Source organism: Hydra vulgaris, chromosome 11, assembly GCF_038396675.1.
Source record: "Hydra vulgaris chromosome 11, alternate assembly HydraT2T_AEP".
Classification (NCBI taxonomy): domain Eukaryota; kingdom Metazoa; phylum Cnidaria; class Hydrozoa; order Anthoathecata; family Hydridae; genus Hydra; species Hydra vulgaris.
Window position 1 is genome coordinate 41,982,626 of NC_088930.1, and position 17,455 is coordinate 42,000,080.

General features: G+C 27.5%; 4 protein-coding genes across 5 annotated transcripts in view; 1 reads left to right on the forward strand and 3 right to left on the reverse strand.

Moving 5' to 3' along the window:
- The window catches only part of LOC100213180 (TRAF3-interacting protein 1), a 29,585-nt gene extending 28,405 nt beyond the window's left edge, over positions 1-1,180 (reverse strand). For both annotated transcript variants that reach the window (XM_065808881.1, XM_065808880.1), the window contains exon 1: positions 919-1,180. In XM_065808881.1, coding sequence (XP_065664953.1) covers positions 919-1,116 — 198 coding nt within the window. In that variant the 5' untranslated portion in view covers positions 1,117-1,180. The remainder of the gene's footprint in view (positions 1-918) is intronic.
- Positions 1,181-2,580: 1,400 nt separating this feature from the next.
- Positions 2,581-3,636, forward strand: LOC136087043 (uncharacterized). The gene has a single exon (XM_065809549.1). It carries the CDS (start codon positions 2,581-2,583, stop codon positions 3,634-3,636), a length of 1,056 nt encoding a protein of 351 aa, XP_065665621.1.
- Positions 3,637-10,341: 6,705 nt separating this feature from the next.
- On the reverse strand, positions 10,342-10,770 carry LOC136087044 (uncharacterized). Its single transcript, XM_065809550.1, has one exon. The coding sequence runs from the start codon at positions 10,768-10,770 to the stop codon at positions 10,342-10,344; it is 429 nt and encodes a 142-aa protein (XP_065665622.1).
- A 5,748-nt stretch (positions 10,771-16,518) lies between these two features.
- LOC136087045 (uncharacterized) lies at positions 16,519-17,160 on the reverse strand. Its single transcript, XM_065809551.1, has one exon. The coding sequence runs from the start codon at positions 17,158-17,160 to the stop codon at positions 16,519-16,521; it is 642 nt and encodes a 213-aa protein (XP_065665623.1).
- Between the last annotated feature and the right edge of the window lie 295 nt (positions 17,161-17,455).

Here is a 17,455-nt window from a genome sequence, read left to right on the forward strand (position 1 = left end):
AAGTTTCAGCATTATATATATTTTTTTAAATAATATTTTAAACATTAGTAAAGCTTTCCAGAAAGTTACAGGATTACACTATGTATCATAGAGTCACGGTAATCATTTAAATGCAGTTTATGAATGATCAAGCACAGAAGTCGCCAATTTATTAATTTCATGTAGATATTTTTAAGAAAATAAATTGCTTGGGAGTATTTTAAGTGAAAAATTATACTTCTACGACTTATATTTAATATATTTTCAATGAGAAATGGCAGTTATCAATTATTTCTAGCTGAAGTATAGCGTTTTGAACACTGTTGTTATTTTCAAACTGCAGCAATACTATTACGCAAAAAAAAAAAAAAAAAGATCAAAATATATATATTCAATTTATTCAGGTAGCCTAAAATATGATATAAATATTTTTGTTATAAATGCTTTTCAAGAAAATCATAATAATATGCATATTGCTTTAAGTCCCAGCTTTTAATTAATAAAAAAAATAAAAATAAAAAATATGGACAGAAATGGAAATCCCCATATATATACACACATGCACACACATACATATGCAAAATTATATTCCCTGAATATTTACACAACTTGTAAATATTTACAAGCTATTATATTTCTATGACGCTTATATTACAAAACTTTGTAATACAAATACAGTAATTTTTTTATATAGTATACAACTAGTAAAAAAAGACATAAATGACCATATACTGTGTGGCTACAAACAAAAAGTCTCAATAGGATTATTTTAAATGCAGATTTTTCGAAAAAATGCAGTTTTCATGATTAAAAATTGTATTTTACTGATCTATTTGTTAATTTTTCAAAAATTTATTTTAAAATCTTAAAATAAATTAAGTAATTTATTTTGTGAATTTTAAATAATTATTGAATAAACTAACATTAAGTTTTACTTACAGTAACATTTGCAGAGTTACACTCAGCTTCACTATAAAGTCCTTTTAATGTACCATGGTTTTTCATCACTTCCATAAAAACATCATGTAAAAATCGAAAAGGTGGTTTTCCTAATAGTTTTTCTGTTAAGGGTGGTTTTTTTATAACTTTGCCTAAAATGTCTTGAGTTTTCTTAATAATTTTTGGATCCATTGCCATTTTTCATATAACAGTTTTTAGTAGCAAAATGCTTAAATATGTAACTTATTAATATTCTAATAAAAGTAAAACAATAAAAGTTCAAATAAAATCAATAAAAAAAACTGCTTATAATTAAATTTTATTAAAATTAAAAATAATATGTTTATTTATAAATGTAATTGATTGAAAATTTCAAATTAAAATTTATATTTTACAAATATTTTTACAAAATAAAAATATTTTATAGATAGCAACTATTAAATCAACAAAAAAAAATTTATTTTTTAATTGAAATAAAAGAAAGTGTTTCAAAAGTTTGAATATAAAAAAAACTCAAAATAGAATAAGTTTTCTTTAATTAAAAAAAAAAAATTCAAACAGAATTTATATATAATATATGTTAATACTGTTTAAATAACTTTTACTGATACACGATTTATCAGTATACCATTATAAATGATTATAACAGTACAACTTGTTCTGAAATTAAAAAAAAGCATTTTTTTAAATATAGACAAATAGATATAGATATAAAACATGTCATTTCATATAATGAACTACTAAACTATATTTTTATGAACCATGATTGTTTTTCGAGTTAATTTTATTATATTTATCGATTGATTTCGCACAGTACTTTCAGCCACTTAAACTGCACGGTTCTTGTTGCTTGTTGTTGTCAAGAGGATTTTTTATCTCTCTCCTCCGTATTTACTCTTTTAATGTAACGAAAGGTTTTTTTATTCATTTTCAATACACTTTTTTAGAGATTTTCTAATTTAAAATGTTTTTTTTTTCATGTTTTGCGATCTTTATAAAAGTGTCATTAGCTCCAACGATAGGATTTTAAACTTTATCTTTTTATAGTACAGTACCTAGTACCTTATTAATCAAATTTCAATATGACTAAAATAATATATTTTAATACTTTACTGCCCCCTCCATGAGATTATATAATAAATTCTTTTGGGGAAAGGGTTCGTTTTTGTGCTCCAACATCTATGATATTTTGCAATTCATCCCCGTATGTTGCTAACAAAATAAGCTTATAGCGAGTTTTTTTTCTTACATTATTGTTTCAATTTGTCTTTTACGTCTTAAAAATTTGATTTTAGTACAACATGTTTCTATCTAGATATCACATTTTTGTATATATCGATATAACTACGATGTATCGTTGGCTACTTATCGTCTGTAAGTAAATAGCTAGAACACAACACTTAATCTGTAGCTATTTCATGACTACATATCGCAGCTTTGTGGTTAGCAATACTACAGGGTCGTCCACAGTTATTTTCGTCGTGTCCATAATTATTTTCGTCGCGTCCATAATTATTTTCATATTTCAACAATATAATTTCTCAAAATATTATCTTTAAAAAATATTACAAAATAATTTTTTAAATAAGCATTAATTGCTTAAACTACAAGTTCTAAAGTAGAATAAAGTTTAAATATTTTAAAGAATAAAAATAACAAGTTATGACAGATTCAAATACATATAATCAAGAATCAAATTTTAATGAAATAGTTGAGTTAGAGAGGCAAATCAATGGTCGTGCTTCTTATAAGAAAGCAACTATTGAAAGCATTGAAACAATAAAGAGGATGGTAGCTAATAAAGAAAAAAACGTTGATATTTCACAAGCTACTGGGCTTTCTTTAAGAACAGTCCAAAATTGGGTAATGAAACTTTCAAATAATCCCGATGCTAAACCAAAAAAACGTGGACCTGTTGCGAAGATTAATACTGACCGTAGAAGAGAAATTGAACTGTTTGTATCGGCAAATAATTCCCTTACAGCGATAGATATGGATGAATTAATATCCGAAGAAAATAAATGCTCCACAACAACTATAAAGGGAGAATTAAAAAATATGGGTTATACTAGAAAGAGATTAAAACCAATTGTGGCTGCAAGAAACTCAGCGATGGTTATAGGACAGAGATTTCTATATTGTACTCATGTTTCTACTATTAATGATAATGATATAATTTTTATTGATGAAACCGGTTTTAACCTTCATCAATCAAGACATCATGGATATGCATTAAGTGGGAGTACACCTTATATCACTGTACCAACACAAAGGGGAATAAATATAAACCTTATATGTGCTATTTCCGTAGAAGGTATTATATCATTTCAAATGAAAGTAGGATCTTTTGATGCTGTCAGTACGAAAGAATGGATTGAAAATTCATTGATTCCGGCCCTAAATAATCGAAGGTATATTATCATTATGGATAATGCTCGATTTCATCATTCAGCTATTGTAACTTCTGCAATTCAAAATGGAATGTGTGTTGTTCACTTTCTCCCACCCTATAGTCCGCAACTTAATCCCATTAAAGAGCTTTTTGGGGTAATAAAAAATAGATACAATAGAATTATTCCAAGACCAGCAACAACGGGGGATATGGAAATGGAAATATCAAATATTCTTTTAAAATCTCGTAATGAATCACTACAAGGATTTTATACACATATGCGTGAATGGGTAGTAAGAGGAATCCAACGGAATGAATTCATTTAAATGAAATTTATTGACTATCTTATATCTTTATTTACATCTTTGCATTTACATCTTTGTATTTATATCTTTATTTACTTATTTGTATTTTTTCACATTCAAACTGTAAAACTTTTATTAAAATAGTATACGTATATTTTATCTAAAAACGTGTTTTGAGTGAATCTAAACGTGTTTTGAGTGAATCTAAACACTTTTTAAATTAAACTGATAGATTTGTTTCATTTTCTAAGCAATAAAAAAATCTTTTATAATATCAAGTAATTTTAAACGTGACGAAAATAATTATGGACGCGGCGAAAATAACTGTGGACGCGGCAAAAATAATTATGGACGTGACGAAAATAATTATGGACGCGACGAAAATAATTATGGACGCGACGAAAATAACTGTGGACGACCAAATGGAGAGCAAATACAAATATGCCAAATGTATCAGCAGCTTTTCGAATTCTAAGTTCCTTTATACTTACAGCTAAAACTGCATTTCATTTCATCTCATTTTGGATGATTGATCTTTCTTATATTATTTCTTACCATCATTGTTTACATTAAACACTATTAATAATCGAAGTTAAGTTATAAAAATAATAATTTCTTTGAATTTATTACTAATATTGCTTTTCTAATTAAAGAAAATAATATTTTGAATTAAAAATGAAATCATTAAACCGTAAATAAAATGGTAGTAACCACTGGTGACAAAAATTTGACACAATCTTTGATTAGCTAAAACTTATTGAATTTTTAGTTATCCAGTCTTAATTTTTAGTTATTTTGTTTATAAAGTGTTACTTATCTGTTACTGAAAGTTTTGTTTACTTAGATTAATTAATAAAAAAGTTATCCAAAAATGAAGTCAACTACATTAATTGAACAAGTGTACAACTATTGCAATTTGCATCCTAACGCTAAAACGAAGAGCACCGTAGAGTAATTTGTTGCCTCTAATCACCCCGAAAGAACCATTAAACGTTATATGGCAAAGTGGAAGAACAATGAACCAAAGTCTCGTAAGCCTGGATCAGGTAGAAAACCAAAAATTATGACTGCTGGGAACATCAATTGCCTGAAAGGTCTTTTAAACAACGTGTCTGGAACTTCAACAAGAAAAATTGCAAATAAATTCAAGTGTGATCATTCTTACATTGTAAAAACAATAAAAAACAAAACAAACATTTGTTATTTTAAGAAAAAACAAATCCTTGATCGCACTGAGAAACAGTTAAAGCAGTTGCAACTGAAGTGTGGAAGAATTTGTCGCAAATTCAGAAACCTTTGTTTCAGAAGACTTTGTCATTGACGATGAGTCTTATTTTACATTTAAACATACAAATAAAAATTCGAATGTTGGATTTTACTCAAATGACGCAAAAAATGCACCAAAAAATGTAAAATATAAGCGCAAAAGCAAATTTGAAAAAAAAAAAAAAAATTCTTGTGTGGATTACGATATCCCCTCGTGGAATCTCGAAACCATTTATTGTTCCTGCGAGACTGGCAATTAACCAAACAGTGTACAAAAATGATTGCATCATCAAACGATTGATTCCTTTTATCAACAAACATCACAGTGATGGTAATTATGTATTCTGGCCTGACTTAGCCTCTTCACATTATGCTAGAAGTGTGACCAATTATCTCGATGAGAAAAATATCCGTTATGCAACAAAATTTGATAATCTAGCATGTGTCCCAGAATTACGACCAATTGAAGATTTCTGGTCAATCCTTAAAGGCTACGTGTATGAAAACAATTGGGAAGTTGAAATGAAGATCAGCTGCAAAAAAAAATCCATTCTTGTTTAAAAAAAATTGATAAAAATTTTGTACAAGGCATGTGTGAACATGTATATAAAAAAGTTGATGCCGTACGTCGTAATGGCGAGAAATCATTATTGCAGTCCCGAAAATAAAAAACTAATATATTGTTTAATATTCTGTACAATATTTTTTGATCATTAAACTTTTAGTTGTACTATTACTGTCTGTGTTTATTTTGTGCCAAATTTTTGTCACAAGGGGTTAATATAGTCAATTATATAATTAACTTGTCATCCCGATATGCCCCATCAAAGTCATTTTACTGAAATTAATACTATTTAAAAAGTTCAATTCCAGATATTTTTTGATGCTTCAGGCATAACTGTCCCGTTATGCCCCACTGTTCCGATATGCCCCGCTCTACCCAAGCTAATTGCAATAACGCGCTTTGAGTCAAGTTGGGTTACGAAGCCGTCTGCATAAAAAGAAAGTCGATACTAAATTAGATAATAAACATGATTAATATATATATATATATATATATATATATATATATATATATATATATATATATATATATATATATATATATATATATATATGAAATATTTTATACTGTATATAAAATATAGCATAAAATTTGACCACGAAGATAACTAGCTAGAAGAGCTAATCTCTAGCTTTTCTAGCTAGCAACCTTTGTGGTCAAACTGTTGACTTTATCGTTATGAATGTTGCTAGCTAGTCACTCGTCAATTTTCAACCTGGGGAAGACGGGTTTAAGAAATTCTGTTGAACTTTCATTTAATTGAAAGTTCTGAAAGAAAAGACTACATTTTAAATGGTATTTTTATGATATTGATATTATATATGTCTTCTCTTATTAAAAAAGTCTGTTTTTAAATAGAAATATTTAACACCTCTTAAATACTACCTAAATAGCCGTATGCTTAATAATAAACAAATAAATTTTAAATTGTAAATTTACACACAAAAAAACTAAGAATAAAGTAGTCATTAAAAAAAAAAAGTTATTTGGATTGCAGTTAAATATATGCTTCTTGTACTTTTCATTTTTCTATCAAAGTTCGTAGGATTATTAAAATTATGTTATGTGCTTTTCTGTATCCTGATGATTTCTGTATCCTGATGATATTTTGGATACAGAAAAACACATAACATGATTTGAAAACAAGTTCAAATTTTTATACAGTTTCTATGAAAAAAGCAAAACAAAAAAAACAACTTCAAAAAGTATTATTAATTATGCTGACACTTCTATGGTAGTAAATAAAGTTTCCAAAGTGAATTGAATGTTTTTCACTCATTTGTTCGTATTGGTATTAATAGAAGGCAGGGGATTCTAAAGATTATCAAAAATATAAAAACATACTGGGTTCAAAAAGGTGATACTTAGTTCGAAAGGTAGAGGAAAAACTTCTCACTCAAAACACACTTTGCTAACTCCTTCACCTCAATCATTTAACTATTACCTCGGCCTCTAATACTAGTTGAAGAGACCAATTACCTTGGCGTCTTTAACTTTATAAACATCGTCCTTAGATTATCTCCAGTGTAATTTAAAAAAAAAAAGGAGTATCTGTATTTTGCTTTTCAATTAAAAGCCACGGAAAACAACATTTATTCTAATACTACGATTGGCTAATGAATAAGAATAGAATTTTAAAGACTCTTAGTTGATTCTCAGATCAGACACTCAAATGATTCTCAGATGACTGCCAGATCAGCAAATAAGCTTACACGATGCGAATCTAATGACAAAACTTATATGTAAACTCATCTTAAACCTTGAGATGAGATTAGGTGCCAGCTAGATGAGAAATTGTATGACCAAACACCGTGGAGTTAAAAAAATCCGACATTGCTATTATGATCATAGTTTTGATATGCTTAACTGCGGTGAATTTTTAGGTAGCGATAAGCTTAACTGTGGCGAATTTTTAGGTAGCGATAAGCTTAAGGTGGTTATCAGGTAAAAAAAATATTTTTTGATTGCCAACATAATCATATACCAAAATTAGTTTAAAAGAAAAATACTTCTTAATATAATTAAAAATACTAAAAAAAAAAATGTTTTTTTTGCTGATTCAGCATAAAGTGCATAAAAAAATTAATGAAAAGGAAAACAACATTTTCTCAGCCTTTTTATGACATTATAAGCTAAAACTTACAACACTGATAGATAATGTAATAAATAAAAGCTTAATAGAAAAACTAAAACTAAAAATTATTTTTAAAATGGCAACACTTTCAATTTTAAAGGATATTATCGATACAAAATCCTAAGGTAAAATATTAATTTATTCAAATAAATACAAGTTTAAGATTAGTTCTAGTAAGGTATTGTAGTTCTATCTTTAAAGAAACAACCCTGAAAATTTAAACTCAATTGCATATATGGTTAAAAAGATATGAATGATTTGCTATTTGCAGTCAGAAAAAAAAATGCAATTGAGAAATCAAGCTCTAAAGTTTAAAAACAATATATTCATTGAAAATTTCCTGAAACATAAGACTCTTCTCCCTTTTTTTCTTTCTCCTTATCAATGTAACCCTTTCTGATACATCTCCTTTTCCTTCTAGCCATTTTTTGCTTAGGAGTTGAATTTTTAATTGTGTTTTTACTCTCGATATGTCCTTCTCCCACGAGCCTTGGATCATAAAACTTCCAGGCAAGAGCTGCAAATAATTGAAAATTCTTGTGAAACCTCTTAAACCATCATTATAATTTATTACAGCTGAAGCAACACCCAGATCTAGTACCTTTTTAGTAACAAAAAAAAGTGTTTTTTGGACATTTTTTCCAGATTATCTGGTTGAAAGCTTCATTTGGATTTTGTGCTGCGCCATCCAGGCATCTTGATAACAAATTATCTGACCGTAGTGCCAGGAATGTGTCTTTAAGAATATTTTTAATAGCATTTTGTTATTCTGCCAATACTTGCACCAGCTTTCCTTTGTACGTGGACAAAATTGATGTCTCTCTTCGCTGTTGCTTATATTCGAGCAATGCCACAATACAGCCAAAACAGATTTTTCATGTTGTACAAGGCTTTTTTTACGGTCTCCACTTCATGATGCTAAGATATTTTGCGTAATACCCATGCCATAAAAGTTTTGCATTTTATTAATGATCTTGTCTGTCAACCTTCCTTTCCCTGATATAATCTTTCCGTCATTTAACTTTTTACCCTTTAAGTCACATCGAACATTTTTATAGGATTCAGTATCTCCATCTACTATATGAGAATATTGCACATCGTACTTTGCCAATGATTCTGTAAAAAATGATAAAGCAACTGCCAGACGCGGATTAGCTATTAGTGGGGCCTGAAGCTAAGTGAATTTTTGGGCCCCAAAAGCTTATTACCAAAATATAAGTAAAACGTAATGAAACACAAATAAACTTTGGAAAAACTATAAATTCATTTTAATTCATAAAAATAACAATAAACATAATAAAATTTAAATTTTTTGTTTGCAGCATTTTTTAATTTGCAAATTCTCTTATTACTTCATCATAAGACACTGATTTTGTTAAGTCATTTTCAATTGACAAAATTGAAAGATAATTAAGTTTGACTTCCAGCATTGTGGTGCAATATTTATTTTTAATAAATGTTAATTCTGAAAATGCTCATTCGGCCTCACAACTGGTTATTGGTAAAGTTAGAAATATCTTTAATGGGGTATAATAAACATCTATCAAATTTCTCTCGTATATTAATTTAAGCATACATTTTGTTTGTTTTTCTTTATTTGTAATTTGAAGATATTCCCTAAATTGTGTACATTCATTTGTTAGTCCAGCATCTATGTCATTATTGTAGAATGAAATGACGTAATTAATGCTTTCCATGTCTATATGAGAATGATCTTTTTTCCTATATTCAAAAGAAATTTATATTTCTTATTTATTTCTTTGAAAACTTATCCTCTTTTCGATAATTCGTTTGCTAAAGAATCAAAAAGGACATTGTACACCTCTACCCGAAACTTGTCCTTGCAATTAAAAATGTGTGTCTTTCGCCGCTTGTTTAAATCATTATAATTTCCTGTAACTTCTTCACTCAAATTTTTAGCTTTTTTTTCGAACTCGTTCATTTTTTCTTCTGAATTTTTTCGCATTTCTTTTACAAATAATTCTAATGAGAAAATTAATTCATAGCCTTCAGAAACATCGAGCCCAGGGGTTTGTAAAATTTGGCTGATTTTATTAAAACGTTCAAGAACCTCCTCCCAAATTATTGTCAAAATTGCATTTTTAAGCTTTATTAATTTCTTAAATAAAATATTTGCCTCTCTTTTACAATCAAGCTTTTCTTCGCTTTCTTCATGAATATAATTAAGAGTTTTCAAAATATCAGTGTAGCCATTTTTTAATGCTTTAACTGAATCATGATGCATTGACCATCTTGTAATACTTAAACTTTTTAAAGAAAATTGTAAATTAGTATATTTCTTTAAAAAGTCCCACCAGTGTGGCGATGCAGAAAAAAATCCGTATAATCAATACGAAATAATCAATAATTGGTGTTACTATACTAACTGCGCCTACCCCTACCAAATTTACCAAAGAATGTGCTGCACAAGGTACAAAATCAGCATATTTGTTTATCTTCTTCAAACGTGCTTGTAGTCCGCTATATTTTCCGTTCATATTTGCTGCGTTATCGTAAGACTGTCCACGAATGTTTTCCATCGGAAGAATAATCTGTCAAAAATTTTTTGATTGTATTAAATAATGACTGAGCTGTATGATTTGTAATAGGTATAAAAGTTAAAAATCTTTCATATGGCTGTCCATTATAAACATATCTTAAAATTACAGCTAATTGGTCGTTGAGTCGATAATAATTGAGAAATACTTTGTGTCACTATTATTAATTTGAGCTACTATTTCTTTTTGGACTCGTTTTCCCATTATTCTATAAATTCTACATACACAGTTTTCGATAAATATGAAATATTTCTTTTTTCAGATTGACATTTTGTAAGATGTTCGCGTAAAAACAGATCAAAATCTGAAATTAGTTCAATAAGTCCCATAAAGTTTCCATTTCGCGGTGAACCCCACATTTCATCGTGTCCCTTTAGACTCATTGTTCTCTCACTTAAAAATTTAAATATAGCAACTACTCTGATTAATACATTATAATAATATTCAACGGACTTTCTGATTTCACTTTCTAAGTTCTTATCGATTACGTTTATGTTATTTTTTCTGGTAAGCCAAATAAGCATATTATTTTTATGATCTACAGTTTCATCATGACTTTCTAATGCTCTCAAAATGTTCATCCAGCCAGAAAATTCAGAAGTTGCCAGCAAAGAAGAAACATTAGAAAACATCTTACAAACTAAACAATACACGTGACCTTTTAATTTAGAATAGAATAACTATGATCTGATAACAGTCTGTCCATTTTTTAAAGTCATTTTAAAATACTTATTGGAAAAGTATCTTTTTTGATCTTTGTTCATCCTTGCCGATTCTAAATATAAATTATTACTATCACAGTTATGGAAAAAGGAAGTTTCTTTAGTTAAGCAGTTCTTAATAAATTCTGCGCAAACTAAATCTGGCCAAGATGCTAAATCACTATAGTTATCAAAATTTTCATTTTCAAAATTCGTTTTTGTGGCAATAATGTCACTAATATCATCATCATTCTTATCAGATTTTTCTTCAGCTACATCATTGTCTTCGTTTAAAGTACTTTTATTGTTAGAAACTAATGCAGATACTCTAGCTTCAGTCAAAAAGGAAGTAATTTTTAGACATTTTGTTGCTTCGTTTTTGTTTTTTTTCTTCTTATAATTTAAATTTTTTTTTCTACAATTTAAATTATATATTCAAGAATACTTAATAAATATTAATATAACATAGGGAATAATTGAGGAAAACATCTTTAATCGAAGTGTTAAATTCAATCAAAATGTAACTTGTTCGTGCTAAGTATAATCAAAGTATAACTTGTACGTGCTAAGTATAATCTGCATCACAGCAAGATGAAAATATAACAACTACGTACACAAATTTAAAAAAGTTATAGCAAGTAAAAAAGTTATAGCAAGTTTAATAAAAATGTTTAATAAAAAAACTACGATAAAAATATTATAAAGTATAAATTTCCAAATACAAAGAACAATTCATAAAGAATAGTTTATCCTGTATCACATGTGTATTTAAACTTTGCTGTATCCCAGCAAGATAAAAAAAAATGCTAATTTATAAATTAAAAAAATATAACATCGACAGCACAATTCAAGAAAGATAAAAATATATAACAACAATTATGTCATAATTTTTAAACAGTTATATTAAGTATTTTTAAACATGTTGCTACTACAATAAACATATTATAAAGTATAAATTTCTAAATGCAAAAAGGACATTTATATAGAGATTTATCGTGTATTTAAAGTCCCAAGTATATACCTGTGTATATACACAGGTATATACATGGGATACGTATCCCACCAAGAAATAAAAATATAGCAACAACAACAACAACCAAGAGAAAAAATAAATATTTAACACACATGTACAAAAATCTCTACATAATAACAACCAACAAAATAAGCTCACAATAACAACCAACATCATGATGTTGGTTGATATCAACCCAGTTTATAAAAGTAAAAATTAAATGTATTTTTAAACAATCAAAGCTAGTATACTTCTATTATAAATATAAAAGTTTTAATGAAAATAAAATAAAACCGATAAAAACTTGCAACAAAAAACTTAAATTACTTAAATTTACAAACAAATTCTTACTTAATTAGTTGTAAATAAATAAAAGTAAATAAAACACAACTAACTAAATGAAAATTACATTAAAAAAATTAGCATTATATTCCAGAATATAAATATGTTCTAAAACAGTGTGTGGAAATAAAGACAGATTGTGAAACTTACTGTATAGAACAAATGTAGCACAACACAACAAAGTTACAAAAAAGAAAGTAAAAAAAAAACATTCTCTCCGAAAAATATTTTATTATATAATTAAAAAATATATATATTACAAACATGTAACTAAATATTTAAAAAGGCTTTCTTTCTAAGAAAGGCTTTTTTTATTTCTTTATAATCTAAGTTCTCTTCGGGGATATTTTCTTGCTTAGATATTTTAACTAATTATTAAAAAAATTTATTATTTCAAAATATAAATGTAAACATTTAAATATTTGGGTAACTAAATATTAAAAGGCTTTCTTTATCTAAGAAAAGTCTTTTTTTATCCATTTCCATAACAGTCCAAACCAACAAAAATCTCTCTTTGGTAACATTTTCGCGCTTATAGAAATCTATAAGTTTAATAACTCTCTAAAAATCTCTGTGTCAAATCGCACGAAGAGAATAAAAAAATCTAGTCCAATCAGAAAATAAATAAAAAAACATTTTTTTTTCTTATTTTCAATTTCTTTAATTTTTTTTTAATTTTTTAGAATTATATTTGATATAAAATTGAAAGTGTTCGGGGTCCTCTTTTTGCCGGGGCCCTGAAGCTTCAACTTCATTAGCGTACAGGTGGATCCGCGCCTGGCAACTGCTGATTCCATGGCACCTGATGACTGAAAGTAGTTGAGGTCACAAACATGTGTATTCAAAAACTTTCAATAACCGCTTTTATTGCTCTTACTTTACCACAAAGCACATCCACGGTAAAACTTTAAAAATACTTGGTAATCAACAACTTTACGGTTAGTTTTTGCAACAGCAGTGCATACACCATTTGGAGATAAATGATCACATTTCTGCCATGAACTGTCAATTCCAATTTGTATGTCAATAATATCATTTTCACCTGCAGTTGGAAAATCTTTGTTTCTAACCTTTGTCACAGCATCCTTCATGCTATCACAAGAAGCAGCTTCATAAAATTTTAATTGATCAGAGTTTATTACATTATACAAGAACAAACTCATTGGTGGGGGCATATTCAAAATAGATGCAAGTACTTTCATTGCCTCGTGACCTTGTCCAATTTCTCTAAAGACCATAACAGTTCTCATATTAATTTCTTGAGATTTTACTCCTCTGGTATCTCTATCAGGCATACTAAATGCTCGTGACGAATTGAAGAAGTATTCACAAATTGCACATTTAATACAAAATTTTTATTGAAAATCCCTTTGCTTTTTCATCAAGATATTCATGAGCAATTTCCTTAAAACTACATTCACCACAGGATCCAATGCTACAAATTAAATCTTTAAATATTGAGAAATGAAAAAAAAAAAAAAAAAGTAAAAGTCGTCGTGTTTAGTTAAAGGTTGATCCGCTTTATCTAATGCAGAGGCGTGGTGGCCCCAGAGGCTGAGCGGGATTCCCGCATGGGCTTTTCACTTTTTTATCTAAATATGGGGCTTTTGGCAAATTTTAATTTTTTCTACATTTTAAAGAAATTCCAGAATCATTTAAAATATTTATGTTAGCACAAATTAAATTTTATTAATCACTTGATTTCAAACTTGATTTTAACTTTGAGCGCAATTATATTAGCATTTTGCATAATAATAATATTGCTCTGAAAACAAAGTAGATGTTTTAAAACGTATTATGATATTTTTTTCATGAGAAAAATAATGAACCCATAATCGGTTTTTAACGATCGTAATGTTGACAAAATAAATTTTAGAAAGTCCGCAGACCCAACAATAGTAATAGCTATTATTATTATAATTATTACTTAAATTAATTTAATTTAAAATTTAACCCCAAAACATTTTTATTAAATGAATTAAATCGCAATACAACTACTATATAGTAATTGTATTGCGTTTTAATTAATTTATAAAAAATATTTTGGTGTTAAATTTTAAATTAAGTTTTATATAAATAAGGATCGGACTCATGTTTTGCATTTTTGTAACCTTTCGAAACAGATATAAACTTCTTTAATAATAAATAAAGTTTTTTATTTTTATACAGTTTATATTATTGTATGTAAATAAAGAAATCACCCCGCAATACCCTGTCCTCAGACAGATTTAAAAAAGGATGATGAACTGCTAAATGAAACTACATTATAAAAACTTTTATGTTTAAACTATGTCAATAACGGCACCATTTTTAGAGCGGCATTTTAGTTGTTGCGAGTTTATCCTAAAATGTTAAAAAAAGTTAAAACACCGAATTAAACAAAAGCATAAACTAAAAAGAACTTTCTCATAAAATAAAAAGAATTTCTTAATTTTCAAGATTTTCGATATTTATTTTAGAAAAAAAATTATATATAATTTAAAAAAGTTTATATTATTGTACAATAAAATAAATATCATTATATAGTAATAAAAAAATTAAAATCTTTGATTTTTAATTTTGTGTTAGGCTATGTTCTTCGAACAATAAAATACTAATCGTATTTGCTTGCGGTAAAGTTGTGTTTTAAGAAAATCAAAACATAAACGTGGTCGCTGCATCGCGTAGTTACCATTTTTTATTTTGAAGTATTACAAACAATATTATTAATTACAAATAGTATTATCTCAACTTTTTGGTTTGTATTAATGATTTATTAGAATAAGGTCAGTTATTATATATATATATATATATATATATATATATATATATATATATATATATATATATATATATATATATTTTCGTATGGGCCTTTACATAAAGCATATATGGTAAAATCCCGCATATATAGGCCTTTTAATAAAAATCCCGCATGGGCTTTTTAGAGTCACCACGCCCCTGATCTAATGAAATGTTTAACTTTGTTGAACTAGCGCATGGCAATATATATTCCATCATTGTTTTTTATCTTTTTTAGGCTGTTGCAAAAAAACTTCAATTGTTTTCTTAGAACACTACTTAAACGCTTTGAAAATGTCTTATGATTATCAAGAAAAGTTATCGAAAGAGGCTACTGAACGTTACCAAAATAAGATTTAATAGATACGCTTTTTATACAACTATCAAAGTTCATTACAAGAAATTTTATATAAGTTTACATATTAAACACGCTAATACTATCAGTTTACTTAATTAAGTAAACACACTAATACAGTAATAGTGTGCTTATTTAAACACATTAGTAGTTTTAGCGTGTTAAATATGTAGCCTTTTTTTAACCTTTAAGTAGTCTGTTTAACTGCAATCCCTTTGAAAGATGTTAATTACTTTCATAGTAATTAAAAGTAAGAACATTTTATATTACAATTAATCTGTGCAAATATGCATAAAGGAATCATGGAGTTCAATTAATTCATCATTTTAAAATTATTACACTGATCACAGACTAGTCACTAAATAAAACAAAAATACTACATATTGATTTCTAATAATATTTAAAAATTATATATTTTGCCTAAAATTTTCCATAGTGTAATATCTACTCCGCATATTTTTAATATATGTGGAATAAATGTTATAAATAAAAAATATTTTTCACAGTATAATAATGAAATGATTAAAATTACTAATTATAACAATTTGAATTATAACATTGTAACAATATTTATAAAGTTTTTAGTAAGTGGCATGAGGATTAACGATATTCCGTCTTGGCTTTTAGAAAATGCTTAACATTAAGGACTTATTAACTTCGTTCACAAAGGTACTCTCTAAAACCAGTGACAACAGCAGAAACTCTACTAAAGAAAATGGAACCAATTTATGTTGAAAACATTATTTACACATCAATGTCTTATGTATTATGTTAATGTGAAAAATAAAAAAGTAATTAAAAATGTGACCGAAAAAATAACAAAGAAGAAACTTACTTAATGAGATTGTTTTTGTGACTTAAGAACTTAAGATAAAAAATGCAACATTAAATTTATGCTTTAGTTTAAAACATGTTTCTTGGCTTTTAGTAAATAATTAAAAGTAGTAATAATCAAATCTAATAATCATTTGTAACAATAGACACCAACGGGAAGGTAAACCAAGTTGTCTATCAACACAACAATAACATCACAATAATAACATCACAATGATAACACACATAACGCAAAGCAAAATTATACATAAATATTTACGAGCAAGTCAATACTTCACCAGAGGTCGACACAAAATACAAACATACATATAATTACTTACCAGTTAGCCAACACTGCATTGTTTCAAAACTACCATCATTCTGATGGTGGTTTAGAAACAATGCTTTCACCTAAATTTGTCAATGCTGCACACACAGTCACAACCTTGTCAAAATTCGCTAAATCAGCTGAAACTGCTTTGTCTTTAATACTCTTAATGGTTTGTAACGGTATGATTCCTTTTAAAATGGTAAACCTATTTTTCATAAGTCCAATAACTTTCTCTATGTGGATCCTAACTGATGATATTTTTCTTGAATCTTCAACTTCTTTTGCTGATAACTGTGACTTTCCTCTTGTGAAAGCTAGAGTAATTAATTCAGTACTGCTCCAAACAGCAAAATCCTCTTTTAGAGTAAAGCCACGATCAGCTAAAATTTGATCACCAAGCATGTGATACTTCAATGTGTGAAATTGTGATTCTCTAACAATATGGATATCACTGGCTCTTCCACCCCAGCATTTGGACACAAAAGAAATAGCACCAAGTGGAGTACAGGAAGTACATACTTTTATAGTACAATGTTTTTTGTATTGGTTGTATAATTGTGTTCTTGACATTAAAGAGGATGGGGATTCAACAAAAATCTCAAAACAATCAATTATTGATGTTAATTTTGGGAACTTTGCTTTGAAAACTGCAGAAATAGTCCCAAACAAGTGATCTTGTTTTTGCATTTTGATTAAGCAATTTAACTTTAAATACATAATATCTATCCACTTCCAAAAATAATTTATGGCTGTTTGTTTTGCAATGTTGCATATGAAAGCAATCATTTCAAAGGTGTAATTATTCTTAATTTAATTATACATACCATGATTTGATTATATATTTCTTCCTTTGAATTTCTCCCATCGCTAACTTTTGCAATCAAATATAGTAAAAGTTTTTCCAAAACATCAACCTCTAAACCTGTTAATGTTACACTTTTTTTTTTATTCATTTCTACGTATATTGCATCTCTTTCTGGAT